The sequence below is a fragment of the Schistocerca cancellata genome, chromosome 7 (genome assembly GCF_023864275.1).
Source record: "Schistocerca cancellata isolate TAMUIC-IGC-003103 chromosome 7, iqSchCanc2.1, whole genome shotgun sequence".
Taxonomy (NCBI): Eukaryota; Metazoa; Arthropoda; class Insecta; order Orthoptera; family Acrididae; genus Schistocerca; species Schistocerca cancellata.
In genome coordinates this window covers 79,014,012-79,031,664 of record NC_064632.1, presented here as the reverse complement: position 1 = coordinate 79,031,664, position 17,653 = coordinate 79,014,012, and the positions used below count along the sequence as shown (strand labels likewise).

At 40.3% G+C, this 17,653-nt stretch overlaps 1 protein-coding gene across 1 annotated transcript in view; it reads left to right on the top strand.

Moving 5' to 3' along the window:
* The window catches only part of LOC126092519 (uncharacterized), a 224,392-nt gene that overhangs the window by 152,567 nt on the left and 54,172 nt on the right, over window positions 1–17,653 (top strand). The window contains exon 3 of the mRNA XM_049908144.1: window positions 2,580–2,713. Coding sequence (XP_049764101.1) covers window positions 2,580–2,713 — 134 coding nt within the window. The remainder of the gene's footprint in view (window positions 1–2,579; window positions 2,714–17,653) is intronic.

The following is a 17,653-nucleotide window of genomic DNA, read 5'->3' as shown; positions in this document are numbered from 1 at the left end:
AATTCCTGGGGTAGACTCTCTGTGTCAGAGATAGTGCGAGGCCTATGTACTAGAGTTTTAAGTACCCCATTCCTCAGTGAAGGATGGTGGCAGCTGTCTGCGCGCCAATACAGATCAGTATGCGTTGTCTTCCGATACACCCTATGACCTATGGTGCCGTCAGCCCTTCTCTTGACCAAGACATCAAGGAAAGGTAATTTACCCTCCGTATCAGTCTCCATAGTGAATTTGATGTTGGGGTGTATGGAATTTAGATGTGTAAGGAAGTCAAGGAGTTTATCCATACCATGTGGCCAGATGACGACCGTGTCGTCCACGTAACGGAAAAAGCAAGTAGGTTTCCATTCGGATGACGACAGGGCTTCCTCCTTAAAGTTCTCCATGTACAATTTCGCTACCACCGGTGAGAGAGAGCTACCCATGGAGACTCCCTCCGTTTGTTCGTAGTATTCTCCATTAAAAATAAAATACGTGGAAGTTAAGACATGCCTAAAAACTTCAGCGGTCTTTTCGTCAAACTTTTCACTAATCATTTCTAGTGACACTCGCAGGGGTACCCTCGTCAACAAGGAAACGACGTCAAAACTCACCATGATATCTGACTCATCCAACCTGAGGTTATCAAGGCGTTTAACAAAATCCACGGAATTACGGATGCGATGTATCCGAGCAAGTCGGCCGTCGCTGAACATTGTTTGTCGGAAAATCCGCTATGGAGTATGAACGCACGAGGATTCTGGTACAGACGTCGAGATACTGGGACAGCGTTGTTAGAGAGGCCATCGAAATTCGCACCAATGACGACCTCATAAACCGTGACTGTGGCTATAATCTTAGCAAGGCTTGGGAACCAGCGATTGGGTTAATCAAGAGTAAATCGAGCAAACGTATAGTTGTGACGACCGCGGCGGACAGAGGCGTCACTCCGACGTCATCTCAGACGCCGTCGCAATCTGTTCCACCGCGCGACCTTGGCGCGGGGCGTGGACAGCGGAGGGAGCGCACCGCGGGCGGAGGGTATTTAAATCGGCCACCGCCGCGACCGAACCCAGTTCCCTCCGAGCACCCATAGGGTATGGATCTCCGTGCCGGCACGTTCACAGGAGCTCAGTCCGTCAGTTCATCTAATGATGGCGACATGTATCATCGCCGAAATATTGTGCCCGTTGGACACTGTAGACCGGCAGTACACCCGTGGATATTTTGATTATATTAAACAAGTTTTCATGACACATCCATTTGTAAATATATTGTGTTATAATAGGTACATAATCAAGTTTTTTCACCAAGGTTTTCCATTGTCATGAAATATGCTTTTTATAATTCAGAATGTTTAGAAACTCATCCAACACAATTTGAGAATCCCGTTGATCCTTGTTTTATATTGTTGCCATCATGTGTACTATGTGAAGAAAATTTTTTCATTTTGTGTGCACTGTGTAAAAAGACATTATATTTTAAACATTTATTTATGGATAATCATTGCTGTGATGATTTTTCTCATGAAAATGGGTTATGTATTATATATGTATTCTATATTAGTATTTGTATTATACATTAATTGGGAAACTAACGGAAAAAAACAGAAAATCTAGGCTTGTAAATGGAAAAGAGCTGTTTAAAAGATATGAGGTTAACTAAAACAAATAATTAGAATAATATGAATTGACTAGCTATTTTAATTACGTATCTTGAGAATACTTTGTTAGCACATTGTGTACAGCTTATTTATCTATAATGGTATTTCAGAAACAAGCTTTATTTTAGCTGGATATATGTGGTGTGAAAGCTATTTTAATTTATGTTGTAACAAAAGTTTTCATTTTTCAAAGAAAATGTGTTTGTGTGAATTCGTAAGAGACCAAACTGCTGAGGCCATTGGTCCCTAGACTTACACACAACTTAAACTTACTTCAACTTATGCTAAGAACAACATACGCACCCATGCCCGGGAGAGGACGCGAACCTCCGGTGGAAGTGGCCGTGCAGTCAGTGACATGGTGCTTCTAACCACGTAGCATGCCACGCAGTTTCATTTTACAAAATTGTTTTATGGTGCTGGGGTATTTCCCAAAATTTCAAGTTATTATAAAAACTGATTATACGGTTTTCAGGAACATTAATTACATTTCAACATTTATGTCAGACACATTTTTTTAATATCACAATTTCAAAGACGTCTGGGATGTGTTTTACCCCTTAAAAGTGAAACTGGGCAAAGACGAAACAATACATGTTACGTTATTTTGACCCCTCTACATACCTGCCAAGTTTCATTCAGATCGTTTATTTACATTTTGGAATGTTCCATTGGAAGTGCGGGTTCCCAGGCCTTATTAAGGATGCAGCCACTACCGTGAATAATTATTGATGACCTGTGTCAGCCATATACTGCACTCCTCAAGAGACGTGAGCTGTTGTGTGCCAGGTGGAGGCTGTTAAAAAGGCTGAAGGTTGCGGTGGCATGACATATCCTGACGGTGACTAATTTCTGTGTCTGGTGTGCCTACTTTCACAAGAGGAAAGGTCGTCAAGTTATTTGTGTGTGTGGTCTAATGCGGACGCTTGCTCTTCTACAGCCCTGCCAGAAGAAGGTCCTCGGATCACGGGCGGCCGACCCCGCTATCAGGTGGGCGACACCGTCAGGGTCAACTGCACCTCGGGCAGGTCCAAGCCGGCTGCACAGCTCGCCTGGTTCATCAACGGGGAGCAGGTGAGTCCTCCTTCTGTCTTTCTCATCCCCAGGTGCCACATACTGTTTGTCACTGTTTCTCGATGGGGCTTCTAACAAGGGAACCTCCCCATGCATCCCCCTCAGATTTAGTTATAAGCTGGCACAGTGGATAGGCCTTGAAAAAGTGAACACAGATCAATCGAGAAAACAGGAAGAAGTTGTGTGGAACTATGAAAAAATAAGCAAAATATACAAACTGAGTAGTCCATGCGCAACATAGGCAACATCATGGCGAGTATGAACACAGGAGCGCCGTGGTCCCGTGGTTAGCGTGAGCAGCTGCGGAACGAGAAGCCCTTGGTTCAAGTCCTCCCTCGAGTGAAAATTTAATTTTTTATTTTCATACAATTATCAAAGTTCAGGCACTCACACATAATCGAATTCGCTCTCCAATATTCCAGGACATGTTCAGATTTCCTTGGACATATGCAGGATTTGATGGTCTACACACGTAAAAATTTTAAAACGTTAAAAACATAAGTTCTGACAGAGCACAGGGAAAACTGTGCGACTGTGAAACTGTTGCATTCATTTGTTGCAGTTTATGTGACAAACTCTTATGTTTTCATCACTTTTTTGGGAGTGATTATCACATCCACAAGAAAACCTAAATCGGGCAAGGTAGAAGAATCATTTTACCCATTCGCCAAGTGTACAAGTTAGGTGGGTCGACAACATCTTGTTGTCATGTGACGCACATGCCGTCACCAGTGTCGTATAGAATATATCAGACGTGTTTTCCTGTGGAGGAATCGGTTGACCTATGACCTTGAGATCAAATGTTTTCGGTTCCGATTGGAGAGGCACGTCCTTTCGTCTACTAATCGCACGGTTTTGCGGTGCGGTCGCAAAACACAGACACTAAACTTATTACAGTGAACAGAGACGTCAATGAACGAATGGACAGATCATAACCTTGCGAAAAGAAAGAAAGTAAACTTTTCACTCGAGGGAAGACTTGAACCAAGGACTTCTCGTTCCGCAGCTGCTCAAGCTAACCACGGGACCACGGCGCTCCTGTGTTCACATTAGCCTATGTTGCGCATGGACTACTCAGTTTGTATATTTTGGTTATTTTTTCATAGTTCCACACAACTTCTTCCTGTTTTCTCGATTGATCTGTGTTCACTTTTTCAAGGCCTATCCACTGTGCCAACTTATAACTAAATCTGAGGGGGGTGCGATGGGGAGGTTCCCTTGTCAGTAAATTTGTGACTGGTAATTGTGGGGAGAAACTTTTTTGTCTTTACATTACAGTATTATGAACTTCTGTTATCTAACCATGAATCATAAAAAATTGACCTTGCCGTTGGTGGAGAGGCTTCCATGTCTAGCGATACACATAGTAGTAGTAGTAGTAGCTTTATTCATCTGTAGTTATCTTTTTACAAGGATATAGAACATGTAAAACTATTTAAAAGTTTAGACCAATTTAAAATAAGGTACTACAGTATACAGAATGAGATTTTCACTACAGTTTACATTTACAGACTTCTAGTTAGAGGCAATGATTAGATTTTCTCCTGGTTTACAATTCATTTTTTTACAAATAACTTATTAAATAATGTAATGCCACACTTATCACTCATATCTCACTATCAGTCACTGCACACACTATACACACATTGTTTCATAACACTTCACTCACTGCACACACAAAAACACACACACTCTGGTGATCTATGAGCCATTTTCTGTACTACAACTTACCATTGCTATCCCGAAAAACTGAATCAGTGTCCCTCTATAATGAGTGAGATGTTGAGGTCAGAAAGAGGAAGAGGTGTTAGTACTGTGCTATGCATAGCTTGGGGGTAGATTTCTCTAGAAAAGGAAAAAAGAAGGAAAAAAACATAGTGTGAAGGTGTTGTATGGAATGTTGGATGTTTTACAATCATGATTATTGTATATTTGAATAACATTTTTTTTACCAAACCGCTACTGTGTTTTAACTAAGTAATCCTTCTGTGTATAAAATACATTGCTTAACAGGTACTTTTTAGCTGCCTTTTTAAACAAGTGTATTTTTGCAATTTCGTTAATCTCTTTTGTTAATTTATTGTACAGATTTATTACTTGGTAGGAAATGCTGTTCTGAGTTTTATGTTAATTTTTCTTGGTAAATGTAAGTTGAGTCTAGCTCTTGTTTCCTGGTCAGGGGCAAAGCTGTCTGTGTACTAATTACCATAGCTATTTTTGGTGTCTACAGCGGACTGGTAAATGTATTTACACAGAGCAATTAAAATCTCCAGTGTTTTAAACAGATCTTTACAATCAGCTCGACTACTAATTTTCGTTATTATTTTTACGGCTCTGTTCAGGAATTTAAAAATTGCGTTCATATTTTGTGCATTTGATCCCAAAAAAAGAATGCCCTAGTGAAGAACTAAGTGTATATAAGCTACTGGCCATTAAAATTGCTACACCACGAAGATGACGTGCGACAGACGCGAAATTTAACCGACAGGAAGACGATGCTGTGATATGCAAATGATTAGCTTTTTAGAGCATTCACACCAGGTTGGCGCCGGTGGCGGCACCTACAACGTGCTGACATGAGGAAAGTTTCCAACCGATTTCTCATACACAAACATCAGTTGACCGGTGTTGCCCGGTGAAACGTTGCTGTGATGCCTCGTGTAAGGAGGAGAAATGCGTATCAACACGTTTCCGACTTTGAAAAAGGTCAGATTGTAGCCTATCGCGATTCCAATTTATGGTATCTCGACATTGCTGCTCGCGTTTTTCGAGATCCAATGACTGTTAGCAGAATATGGAATCGGTGGGTTCAGGAGGGTAATACGGAACGCTGTGCTGGATCCCAACGGCCTCGTATCACTAGCAGTCGAGATGGCAGGCATATTACCCGCATGCCTATAACGGATAGTGCAGCCACGTCTCGATCCCTGAGTCAACAGATGGGGACGTTTGCTAGACAACAATCATCTGCACGAACAGTTCGACGACGTTCGCAGCAGCATGGACTATCAGCTTGGAGACCATGGCTGCAGTTACCCTTGAAGCTGCATTACAGACAGGAGCACCTGCGATGGTGTACCTAATCAATGAACCTGGGTGCATGAATGGCAAAACGTCATTTTTTTCGGATGAATCCAGGTTCTGTTTACAGCATCATGACGGTCGCATCCGTGTTTGGCGACATCGCGGTGAACGCACATTGGAAGCGTGTATTCGTCATGGCCATACTGGCGTATCACCCAACGTGATGGTATGGGATGCCATTGGTTACACGTCTCGGTGACCTCTTGTTCGCATTGACGGCACTTTGAACAGTGAACGTTACATTTCAGATGCGTTACGACCCGTGGTTCTACCTTTCATTCGATCCCTGCGAAACCCCACATTTCAGCAGGGTAATGCACGACCGTAAGTTGCAGGTCCTGTGCGGTCCTTTCTGGATACAGAAAATGTTCGACTGCTGTCCTGGACAGAGATCTCTCACCAATTGAAAACGTCTGGTCAACTGTGGCCGAGCAGCTGGCTCGTCACAATACGCCAGTCACTACTCTTGATGAACTGTGGTATCATATTGAAGCCGTACACGCCATTCAAACTCTGTTTGACTCAATGCTCAGGCATATCAAGGCCGTTATTACGGCCAGAGGTGGTTATTCTGGGTACTGATTTCTCAGGATCTATGCAGCCAAACTGCGTGGAAATATAATCATATGTCAGTTCTAGTATAATATATTTGTCCAATGAATACCCATTTATCATCTGCATTTCCTCTTGGTGTAGCAATTTTAATGACCAGTAGTGTATGAATAGTATCTAACTAAAAGGCACTGCACGTTACAAAATGATGGTAGGATTCTAAGACCATATCTTGCTGATGACATTCTTTTTACAAGTACCTTTGTGAGTTCACACCACTTCAACTGAGAACCAGTATTCATTCCTGGAAATTTAGCGTTGGTTATACAGTCTGTAGACGTGCTATTTACATTTAATTTAACATTGTCATTTTCCCTCTTCAAACTGAAATTCATAGCATTAGTTTCGTTTATGTTCAATGTCACTTTATTGCTTATTGACCAATTGTAAACTTCATTGAGAGCTTCATTTGCTTTCTCTGCAAGGAGTTCTCTTGTTTTCTCAGTGACTATAATACTGCTGTCATCAGCAAAGAGAATTTTTTCTCCATGATTAACACCATTGGGAAAGTCATTGATGTATATCAGGAATAGTATTGGTGCCAGGATGCTACCTTGCCAAACACCTATATTAATGTATTTTGATTCTGATAAGTGTTGTACTAAATGTTTAGATCTATTTGAAGTATGTGTTATCCCTACTCTTTATACCCTGTCTGCTAGGTATGATCGGAACCAATCATTAGCTACCCCTCTTATTCCTAATACTTTTAATTTAATAGAATTTTGCAGTCGACTGTATCAAAGGCCTTAGAAAGATCAAAACTATGCCTGTGACACAATCATCTTTGTCAAGAGCATCAAGTATAACTTTTAAGAATTCTACTATGGCTGACTCCGTATTTCTGCCAGTTCAGGAACCCAACTGTCATTCGCTTAAAAGATTGTAGTTATTCAGGTAATTCATCAATACGTCTTTCATTATTGCTTCTATTATTTATCAGAATGGTGACAGCAGGGAAATGGGCTGGTAGTTTTCTGTGTCTTCTGCATTATCTTTCTTAAGCAAAGGTACAACTCTTGCCTGATTTAACTGATCTGCAAATGTCCCTGATGTGATGGATTCATTTATTATATTTGTTAAGGGGCCATCTATAATCTCTATGCATTGTTTCAGTACACTCATTGGTACTTCATCTATGCCTACTGACTTTTTATTTATTAATTTTTCAACAGTTTTATTGGTGTCATTCTCTGTAATTATAAGTAACATCATTGTATTAAGCGGAACATTATTTACAGGTGTTATATTTGTTTCGGGGAATTTTTGCTGTAACATTCTACAAAAGTTGAAAAATGCTCATTTACCTTGTTTGCTAAGTGTTGTGGATTATTTTTTACCTTATCCCACTCCCTTAGCAATATGTTACTCTGCTTTTGTTTGCCTCTCCCCGTTTCCTTTTTATAACATTCCTGACTTCTTTGCTTTTATTCTATGCCTTATATATTATTTTGCCATTAAATGACTTTTTTGCAGAAGACAGAACCTTCCTATAGATCTTTTTATTTCTATGATACAAATTTAAGAATTCTGAATCCATGTGACTGTATTTCATGGAACTGAGGTATTCAAGTGTTCAGAGAGGACTTCTTAATACCTGCTGTTGTCCACATGTTTTTTGAGATGTTGATACAGACATGGATAATTTTCGAAATGTCTTTTCAGAGTTTAAATTAAAGAACATGGAGAATTTCATATTCATATTGGTTTTCTTATACAGTTTATTCCAGTTCTGTTTTGCTAGTTCTTTTGAAAAACCTCTTATTTTGATTTCCGATGGTTGTCGTTTGGAGGCCTGTAGTTTATGGAATGATTCGATGCCTGGTTTTACTCTTGTTATTTGGCAGAGGTGGTCTGATAGTCCAATATCTTTTACAGCTACATCACGTTTTCCCTGTTCATATTTGTGGCCACATGGTCAAGTACTGATGCAGTCATTGTAGCAATCCTTGTTGCACTATTGACTAATAGGGACACCCCAAAACTTTTAAGGATATTTATGGGGGTGCTGCTGGAGTCATTTATGATATTAGTGTTGATGTTAATGTCCCCACACAGAATTATGTTGACAATTGTACTTGAGACTTTAACTTCTGTTAATTTATTGAAAAAATTGTCCACACTACCACAGGCAGATCTACACACAAACACAAAATGATTAATTTCTTGGTGTTATCAAGCCCTGTTAATTCAGTAGCTGATATTTCAAAGTGTTTGTCTTCACTTACTGTACTGAGGTCAAGTCTTAATTTGAATTGTGTTCCTTTTCTGATATAAACGCATGATCCTCTACACCTTGGAGCAGTTCTGCAGTAAAAGTTTGCCCTTTCATACAATGATAATACAAGGTCTGGCAGAAAAACCTGCCCTTTAAGGAAAGCTAATAAAAACAAAACCAAATAAGGTAGAACAATTTTATTTATACTAAATAAAAGTACATATTATGCCATTTTAGAAAATACTCTTATGGTCTTACTTTTTAAATAAAACATCCCTTAAATGGCTTCCTGCACTGTCGACACACTGATTGAGTCTTTCCCTGAAGTTATTCATTACTCTTTGAGTCATTTCAGGTGGAATAGCTTCAACCTCTTGTGTAATTGCTTCTTTCAGGGCTCGTAAAGATTGTGGACGTTGTTCATAAACTTTTGCTTTTAAATAGCCCCAAAGAAAGAAATCACAGGGCGTTAAGTCCGGCGATCGTGGGGGCCAGCCAATGTCTCCACGCAACGAGATCACATGTCCAGGAAACATTTCCTTCACCAATGCCAGTGACTGCCGCGCTGTGTGGGCTGTAGCACCATCTTGCTGGAACCACACGTTCTCTATTTTACCAAAAAGCTCCCTTAGTTGCGGTTGGAGAAAGTCGCGGAGCATGGCACAATAGCGTTCACTGTTGACGGTTAAATTCCTGTCATTTTCTTCGAAAAAGTAAGGACCGATCACTCCGGAATTGTAAACAGCACACCATACTGTTACTTTAGGGCTATGAAGTGGTCGTTGATGAAGTTCTTGGGGATTGTGTTCACACCAGTACCTGCAATTTTGGCTGTTCACTGTTCCGGCAAGGTGAAAGTGTGCTTCATCAGAAAAAAATCACAATATCGTTGGGACGAATGTTCCGAAGAAGGTCTTGGCACAAACTTACACGGACAGCACAGTCTCGTTCACTCAGTTCCTGCGTAGTTAAAAGTTTGTAAGGATGCATTTTAAGATCTCGATGCAAGATTCTTCTCACACTTCGATCAGATATCCGTAATGCTGCCGCATGCTTTTTAGCGGATCGTCGAGGAGATTGTTGAACTGAGGCTCTAACTGCATCAACATTTCCGGGGCCTGTTGCAGTCCGTGGTCGTCCAGGTGGTTTCCTTTTTAATGCGGAACCTGTCTCACGAAAGTTAGCAACCCAAGAATAAATTGTTTTCTTTTCGGGAACAGGCTCCCGTCGTCCGAGCGCAAATCGAACGCGAAAAGCACGTTGAGTATTAATAGGCGATTCGCCATTTTGAATAAAATCTTCCACTACGAAGGCACGATGTTCACCAGACCACGCCATGGCGTACACTGAAAACGGCACGTAGGCAGCTACTTAACGACGCGCCCCCCACCACTCTGCTCCTTCTACTGTCCGCTGCACGTTACTTTGTAATCGGGGAGTTTTTTTATGCCGGACCCTGTACTACATGTTGGATTTCTGTGCTATAGACCAGTGCTCAGTAACACAAACTAGTGTGCCATTCAAAGACTGGAGCTCAACTTCTAATAGTTGTATTTTTTTTATTAATTACATGTTTTGGTGGAGGATTGTTAATTCTGTGAAATGTCCCATGTTACTCTTTCCAGTTGTTTGTTTTTCTTTGTGCCATCTGGTATGTGTGATATTCGGAATGCTAAAATCGGCCTTATGAGTGATTGTTTCAGTATTTTTTAAAATTTACGCAGGAGAACCTGTTATCTGGATTTATCCCAAAAAAGACTTACTTTTCCTACCCTGGACAACAGGTATTTCACCATGTTTGGCCTCAGATCCACCCCCTATAGTTTCATGAGTCATCTGTACCAATATTCCCTTCCCAGTCCTGTTTAGGTGTAGGCTATCCTAGTGAAGCCCTATCTGTTGATAGCCCTGACAGACGCCAGAGAAACGTAAGCAAAGTTGGCTGCCCTCGGAGCCATCCCTAACCCCACATTGATTCGCCTCACTGCTCCAAGGTGTGGTCGATCATGACGCTGGAACAGCTCCACAAAGTGTACGTTGGTGCCACAAGTCATGGAAGCTATCTTTTCCAGGTCAACACCTATATCACATGCTCCATCCCTGTCCAAACTGTTTCCTGCCCCACCCACTATACCTAGATTGTCCTCTTCTGTAACGTCCTTACATAAAGACCCTAAGTCCTCTATCACATAACTTAGACCTTCATTTCATTTGCTGTACTGTAAGTGCAGCTGTAACAGAGGGTAACTGTTAAGAGGTCAGACAAATATACGGTTCCTGAAAAGGAGCAACAGCTTTCTCAGTAGTTGCAGGGGTACCAGTCTGGATGATTGACTAATCTCGCCTTGTAACATTAACCAATGGCCTTGCTGTGCTGGTACTGCGAACAGCTGAAAGTAAGCGGAAACTACAACCGGAATTTTTTCCAACGGCATGCAGCTCTACTGTATGATTACGTGATGTTGGCATCCACTTGGGTAAAATATTCCAGAGGTAAAATAGTCCCATATTTGGATCTCTGGATCGTGGCTGATCAGGGCAATGTCGTCATCAGGAGAAGAAAAAGTGACATTCTACAGATCAGAGGGTGGAATGATAGATACTTTATTTGGGCAAGTCGATTAGAAAATTTAGAAAGGGAAATGGGTAGGTTGCAGTTAGACATCGTGGCAACTCGTGAAGTTTTGTGTCAGATGGAACAGCACTTCTGGTCAGGTGAATACAGGTTTATAAGTACAAAATCAAATAGCGGTAATGCAGATGTAGGTTTAATAATAAATAAGAAAAAAGGAATGTGAGTAAGATACTACGAATATCACAGTGAATGCATTACTGTAGACAAGATAGACATGAAGCCGACACTCACCACAGCAGCACAAGTTTGTATACCAACTAGCTCCGCAAATGATGAAGAGATTGAGGAAATGCATGATTAGATTACAGAAATTATGAACATAGTTAAATGAGGTGAAAAATGATAGTGATGAGTGACTGGAATTCCAAATTAGGAATAGGAAGAGAGGGAAAAAGTGTAGTTAAGTATGGACTTGGCGAAAGGAACGAAAGAGGAAGGCGACAGATAGAATTCTGCGCAGGGCACAATTTAAATATTCGTAACACCTGATTTAGGAATCATGAAAGACGGATGTGTACGTGGAAGAGACCAGAGACACAAGAATATTTCGGATTGATGATATAATGGTAAGACAGAGATTCACTAATGAGGTTTTAAATTGTAATACATTTAGAGGAGCAGACGTGGACTCTGACCACTATTTATTTATTATGAGACAAAAACTGAAGAAATTGCAAAAAATTAGGAAATTAAGGAGATAGGGAGAGGATAAGTTGAAAGAATCAGAGGTTGCTGATAGTTTCGGAGGGAGCATTCAGCAACGATTGACAAAAACAGAGGAAAGGAATACAGTAGAAGACGAAAAGTTAGCTTTGGAGAGATGAAATAGAGAAGGCACTAGAGGATCAAATATTCAAAAAGAATAAGTCGAGTAGAAATTCATGGATAACACAGAAGATATTGAATTTAATTGATGATAGTAGAAAACGTAAAAATGCAGTAAATTATGTATGCCAAACGGATGACAAATATCTAAAAAATGAGATTGGCAGGAGGAGCAAAATGGTTAAACAGGGATGGCTAGAGGACAAATGTAAGGATTTATAAGTATATATCACGATGGAAAAGATAGATAGAACCTTTGGAAACATTACAGAGTCCTTTGGAGAAAAGAGAAGCACCTGTATGAACATCAAGAGCTCAGATGGGAAACCAGTCCTACGCAAAAACGCAAAAGCTGAAAGATGAAAAGAGTCTCTAGAGGGTCTGTGCAAGGGAGATGAACTTGCAGGCAATGTAGTGGAAACAAAAGAGAACGTAGATGAAGATGAAATGGGAGACATGATACTGCGAGAAGCATATGGCAGAGCACTGTAGGAGCTAAGTCGAAACAAGACCCCCAGAGAAGGCGACATTACGTCAGAACTACTTATAGCTTTGGGAGCACGAGCCATGACAAAGCTCTTCCATCTGGTATACAAGATGTATGAGACAGGCGAAACACCTACAAACATCAAGAAGAATATAATAATTCCATTTGCAAAGAAAGCAGTTGCTGTCTGCCTTGAAATTACCAAACTACACTGAAACGCCCAAGAAACTGATATAGGCATGCGTATTCAAATACTGAGATATGTAAATAGACGGCGCTGCGGTCGGCAGCGCCTCCATAAGACGGCAAGTGTCTGACGCATTCTATACGGGTTACTGCTGCTATAATGCATATTATCAAGATTTAGGTGAGTTTGAACGTGGTGCTGTAGTCAGCGCCATAGCGATAGGACACAGCATCACCGAGTTAGTTATGAAGTGGGGATTTTCCCGTTCGGCCTTTTCACGAATGTGCCGTGAATATCAGGAATCCGGTTAAGCATCAAATTTCCAACATCGCTGCTGCTGGAAAAAGATTCTTCAAGAACGGGGCCATCGACGACGGAAGAGAACCGTTTAAAGTGACACAAGGGAAACTCAACCGCAAATTGATGTATATTTCAGTGCTGGGCCGTCAACAAGCGTCAGCGTGCGAACCATTCAACGAAACATCATCGACAGGTGTTTTCGGAGCCGAAAGCCCACTCGTGTGCCCCTGATGACTGCACAACACAAAGCGTTATGCCTCTCCTGGGCACGTGACCACCGACACTGGACCGCCGTTGACTGGAAACATGTTGACTGGTTCGACGAGACTCGTTTCAAATTGTATCGAGTGGATGGACGTGTATGGATATCCATGAATCCTGCATGTCACCAGAGGACTGTTCACCCTGGTGGAGGAATCGATAATTGTGTGGGGCGTGTGCGGTTGGAGTGATATGGAACCCCTGGTACGTTTAGATACGATTCTGACCGGTGACACGTATGTAAGAATCCTGTCAGTTCACCTGAATCCATTCATGCCCATTATGCATTCCGACAGACTTGAGCAATTCCAACAGGACAATGCGACACTTCACACGTCCAGAATTGCTACGGAGTGGCTCCAGGAACACTCTTCTGAGTTGAAACACTTCCCCTGGCCACCAGACTTCCAAGACATGAACGTTATTGAGCATATCTGGGTCACCTTGCAACGTACTGTTCAGAAAAGATCTCCATACCCTCGTATTCTTATGGATTTATGGAGAGCCCTGCAGGTGTCATGGTGTCAGTTTGCCCCAGCACTACTTCAGACAGTAGCCGAGTCCATGCTACTTCGTGTTGCGGCACTTCAGCGTGGTCACGCGGGCTCTACAGTATATTTGGCAGGTGTACCAGTTACTTCTGCTCATCAGTGTATCATTTTGAAAAGTCATGACTTCAAAATACTAACGTTAGTTCTCTATACAAGAAAAGAGAAACTGGAGTTAAACCATCCACATATCAGTTTCGATTTTCGAAAAATGTAAGAACATGCGACCAATACTGACCCTACGATCGACGGAGGTAGGTTAGAGAAAGAAAACCTACGCGTATGGGATTTGTAGACTCAGAGAATGCTTTTGACAATTTTGACTGGAATACTCTCTTTGAAATTATGAAGGTAACAGGTATAAAATGCAGGAAGCGAAAAGCTACTTACACCTTCTACAGAAACGGAAGCAGTAGTTCAGAAGAGAGTGAAACAGCCTTTTAGACTGTCCTCGATGTTATTGTGTCTGTACATTGAAGGAACAGTACAGCATTCAAAGAAAAATTTCGAGTAGGAATTAAAGCGCAGTTAGAAGATATAGAAACTTGAAGTTTTGCCGATGATATAGAAATTCTCTCAAAGACAGCAAAGGACCTAGATGAGCAGTTGAACGAAATGTTCAGTGCCTTGAAGAGGGGATACAAGATGAACATCAACAAAAACAATATAAGGATAATGGAATATAGGTGAATGAAATCAAGTGAAGGTGGGATAGAGAAATAGATTAAGAAATGAGATGTTTAAAGTAGCAGATGAGTTTTGTTATCTGGGCAGTAAAATAATTAATGATGTCCAAAGTAGAAAGGATATAAAATGTAGACTGGCAACGTCAAGATAAGCCTTTCGAAAGAAGAGAAATTTTTAACATTGGATCCAGAACTAAGTGTCAGGCTTTTCTGAAAGCATTTTTATGGAGTGTAGTCATGTATGAAAGTGAAACATGGTCGATAAACAGATTAGATAAGAAGAGAATATAAGCTTTTAATGCGTGCCATAGAAGAATGTTTAATGTTAGACGAGTATATCACGTAACTAATGAGGAGGAACCGAACAGAAATGGGGGAGAAAAGAAGAAAGGATAGAAGAAAGAATAGGTTGACAGAACACGTTCTGAGACCTCAGGCATCACAATTTAGTATTGTATCGAAGTGTGTGGAGTAATAATTCTAGAGAGAGACCAAGAGATGAATACAGCAAGTAGATCCAGATTCATGTTGTTTGTAGTAGTTATTCAAAAGTGAACAGCCATGTACAGGGTAGAGTAGCATGGGATGCTGCATCAGACCAGTATTGCGACTGAAGACCATAACAACAGCAGCAACTGTTTCGATTCTTCATTAACACACATAAGATCTATGCTTGATGATATTAGTGACTGTACAATTGCAGTCGCTTTTCTTTTTGAATATGTAATATTTTTCAGACGCTGATAGATTTTATTTGATATCTTCTTCATTTAAATTTCACTTTCACATTTCTTTACAAAAACTTTGTCTGCAGTTATTGTTCTCAGCTTTCCAGTGTTTGACATCTACCACCAATTAACGTGTCTTCAAGAGTGTAAAGTAATTTTGGTTTGACAAGTGTGTTATAATTTCATTATTATGGTTTTCTTGATACACATTTAATACACTTTTGTAGCTTTCCAATTCTTTCTTTGTTGGCGTCTGGTTTCAGTAAATTCGGTTCAATAACTTCACCTAATCATTTGTGTTTATTCAGATAAGATATTTTCCTGAATCCATAAGTTTAAGTTGACTGTGGAATTACGACAGCTTCTTGCTGTGTGAAACTTGCTGCCCAGTTTTTGCTGCTGTTTCGTACATTGTCTCCAGCGTCAACGCCATTTCTTATCCTGGGGTTCGAACTGACTACAGCATTTGCATTAATGGCTCTAAGCACTATGGACCTTAACATCTGAGGTCATCAGTCCCATAGACTTGGAACTACTTAAACCTAACTAACCTAAGGACATCACACATATCCATGCCCGAGGCAGGATTCGAACCTATCACCGAAGCAGCCGCTGACGACAGCATCTACCGAGCTATTCAGGCATCTTGGCAGTTATCTTAGACAAAGTTCCAAGTTCTGCACGTAATAAATGAAATATACTGTGTCTTAACTTATCCCAGGAATATGCCTGCAGATAAGCTACTACTGAATTGAGATTTAGTTGGTTTGTGGTGTTTAAATCACAAAATGAAATATAGGTACACCGTGGGTATTGTGAGTAACGTTCATCGATGTGCTCTTGTAAGTTGTCATTCACCTATGTATTCACATTTAGTAACGCCTACTTCTAAATAAACCACTGCTTTACTTAGTGCTCCATTTGGGAAATGAGGGATATTGCAGTCTCCATCATACTAAAGTCTCTCGAGATTTGTTTCCACGTCAAGCAATGCCTGGAATAGGCGTTGTCGCACGGATCACTGATATAATGAAGTAGCATGTAAATGCAGTGTTCCGTAGCAGCCTTTTCAAATCCCGAGTTCCTCCTCTGATTAGTTTCCAGAATTTCAGGATCCATACATAAGTCACTTAAACGCAGACTAGGCACTAACTTGGCCGTATATAAACCGACGCGTACGACCAGTTAGTTAGTTAGTTATTTCCATATTCCATGGATCGTTTTGTGCGATAAATCGTAATGATGTGCAATGAGTATTTTTTACATTCTCTTCGCAAATTAATTTGTAAACATGGTTGCTTGCTGTAAAAATCATAACTCTGTAATTTTTTTAAATATGCAGATATGAGTTAGTAATACCTTCTAAACACCTTTTACGGATTACAATAGAAATTCTACTGCAGAATAGATAGAGTTTTCTACCAGAAATTTTGTCAGCTAGTTTTCAAGTTTTGACTTGCTTTCTGTCATACAATTTATATACTAGGTAAGTGATCAAAAATTTTCGTTGAAGCATTGTGCACCCCTATTTGTGCTAAAGACAACCTTAACGTGGAGTAATGACTGTCATTTTTCCTTCTGATATCGTAATTATTTACATTGTTCCTTTTCAACTGTAAACGAGTATGTACAACAGACTACATGAGGGAATAAATATACTGCGAAGCAGTAGTCAGAATGTCCAAATCCTTACACAGATGTTTACAAGATGATCGTGGTTTGTGTAGTGACATTCTTACAGCATATTTTTGAGTAATCAAGACTTTCTTCTTAACGACGAGTTACCCCAGAACATCGTTCCATATGGCATTACTGAATGAAGTGCAATGACTTCAAGTGCAAATTGTGGCTAAACTAAGTTCTTTTGAAAGTTCCAAAAGTTTTTTTTTTTTTTTTCATTTTAAATTGTCATCAATGTGGACAGCTTCGAATCTTCTGTTTCCACCCTGAACATTATTTTCTCACCACGTGTTACACTTATCATTGGTGTAGTAACCTAAATGTGCTGAACTCGATATGTTGTATCTTTATAAAACTGAGGTTGAGACTATTAGCAGAAATCCAGTCAATGATAGTTTTGAGAACTTTGTTTACTATTTCTTCTGTTCTGTATGTATGCTTGGGTTGATTACATTACTACTGTTATCTGCATAAAGAACTTCTTCTGCTTGTTTTATGTTAGGCAGAAGATCATTTACATGTACGAGGAACACTAGTATTTCTAAGAGTGAGCCTTCGGTAACACCATAGGTCATTTCTTTTCAGTCAAAATTATGCCCATAGATTATATTTGTTGAATTATTAAGTATAACTTTCTTAATTCTCGTGCTTAGATATAACATTACCCATTGATTTTCTATACCATCAAG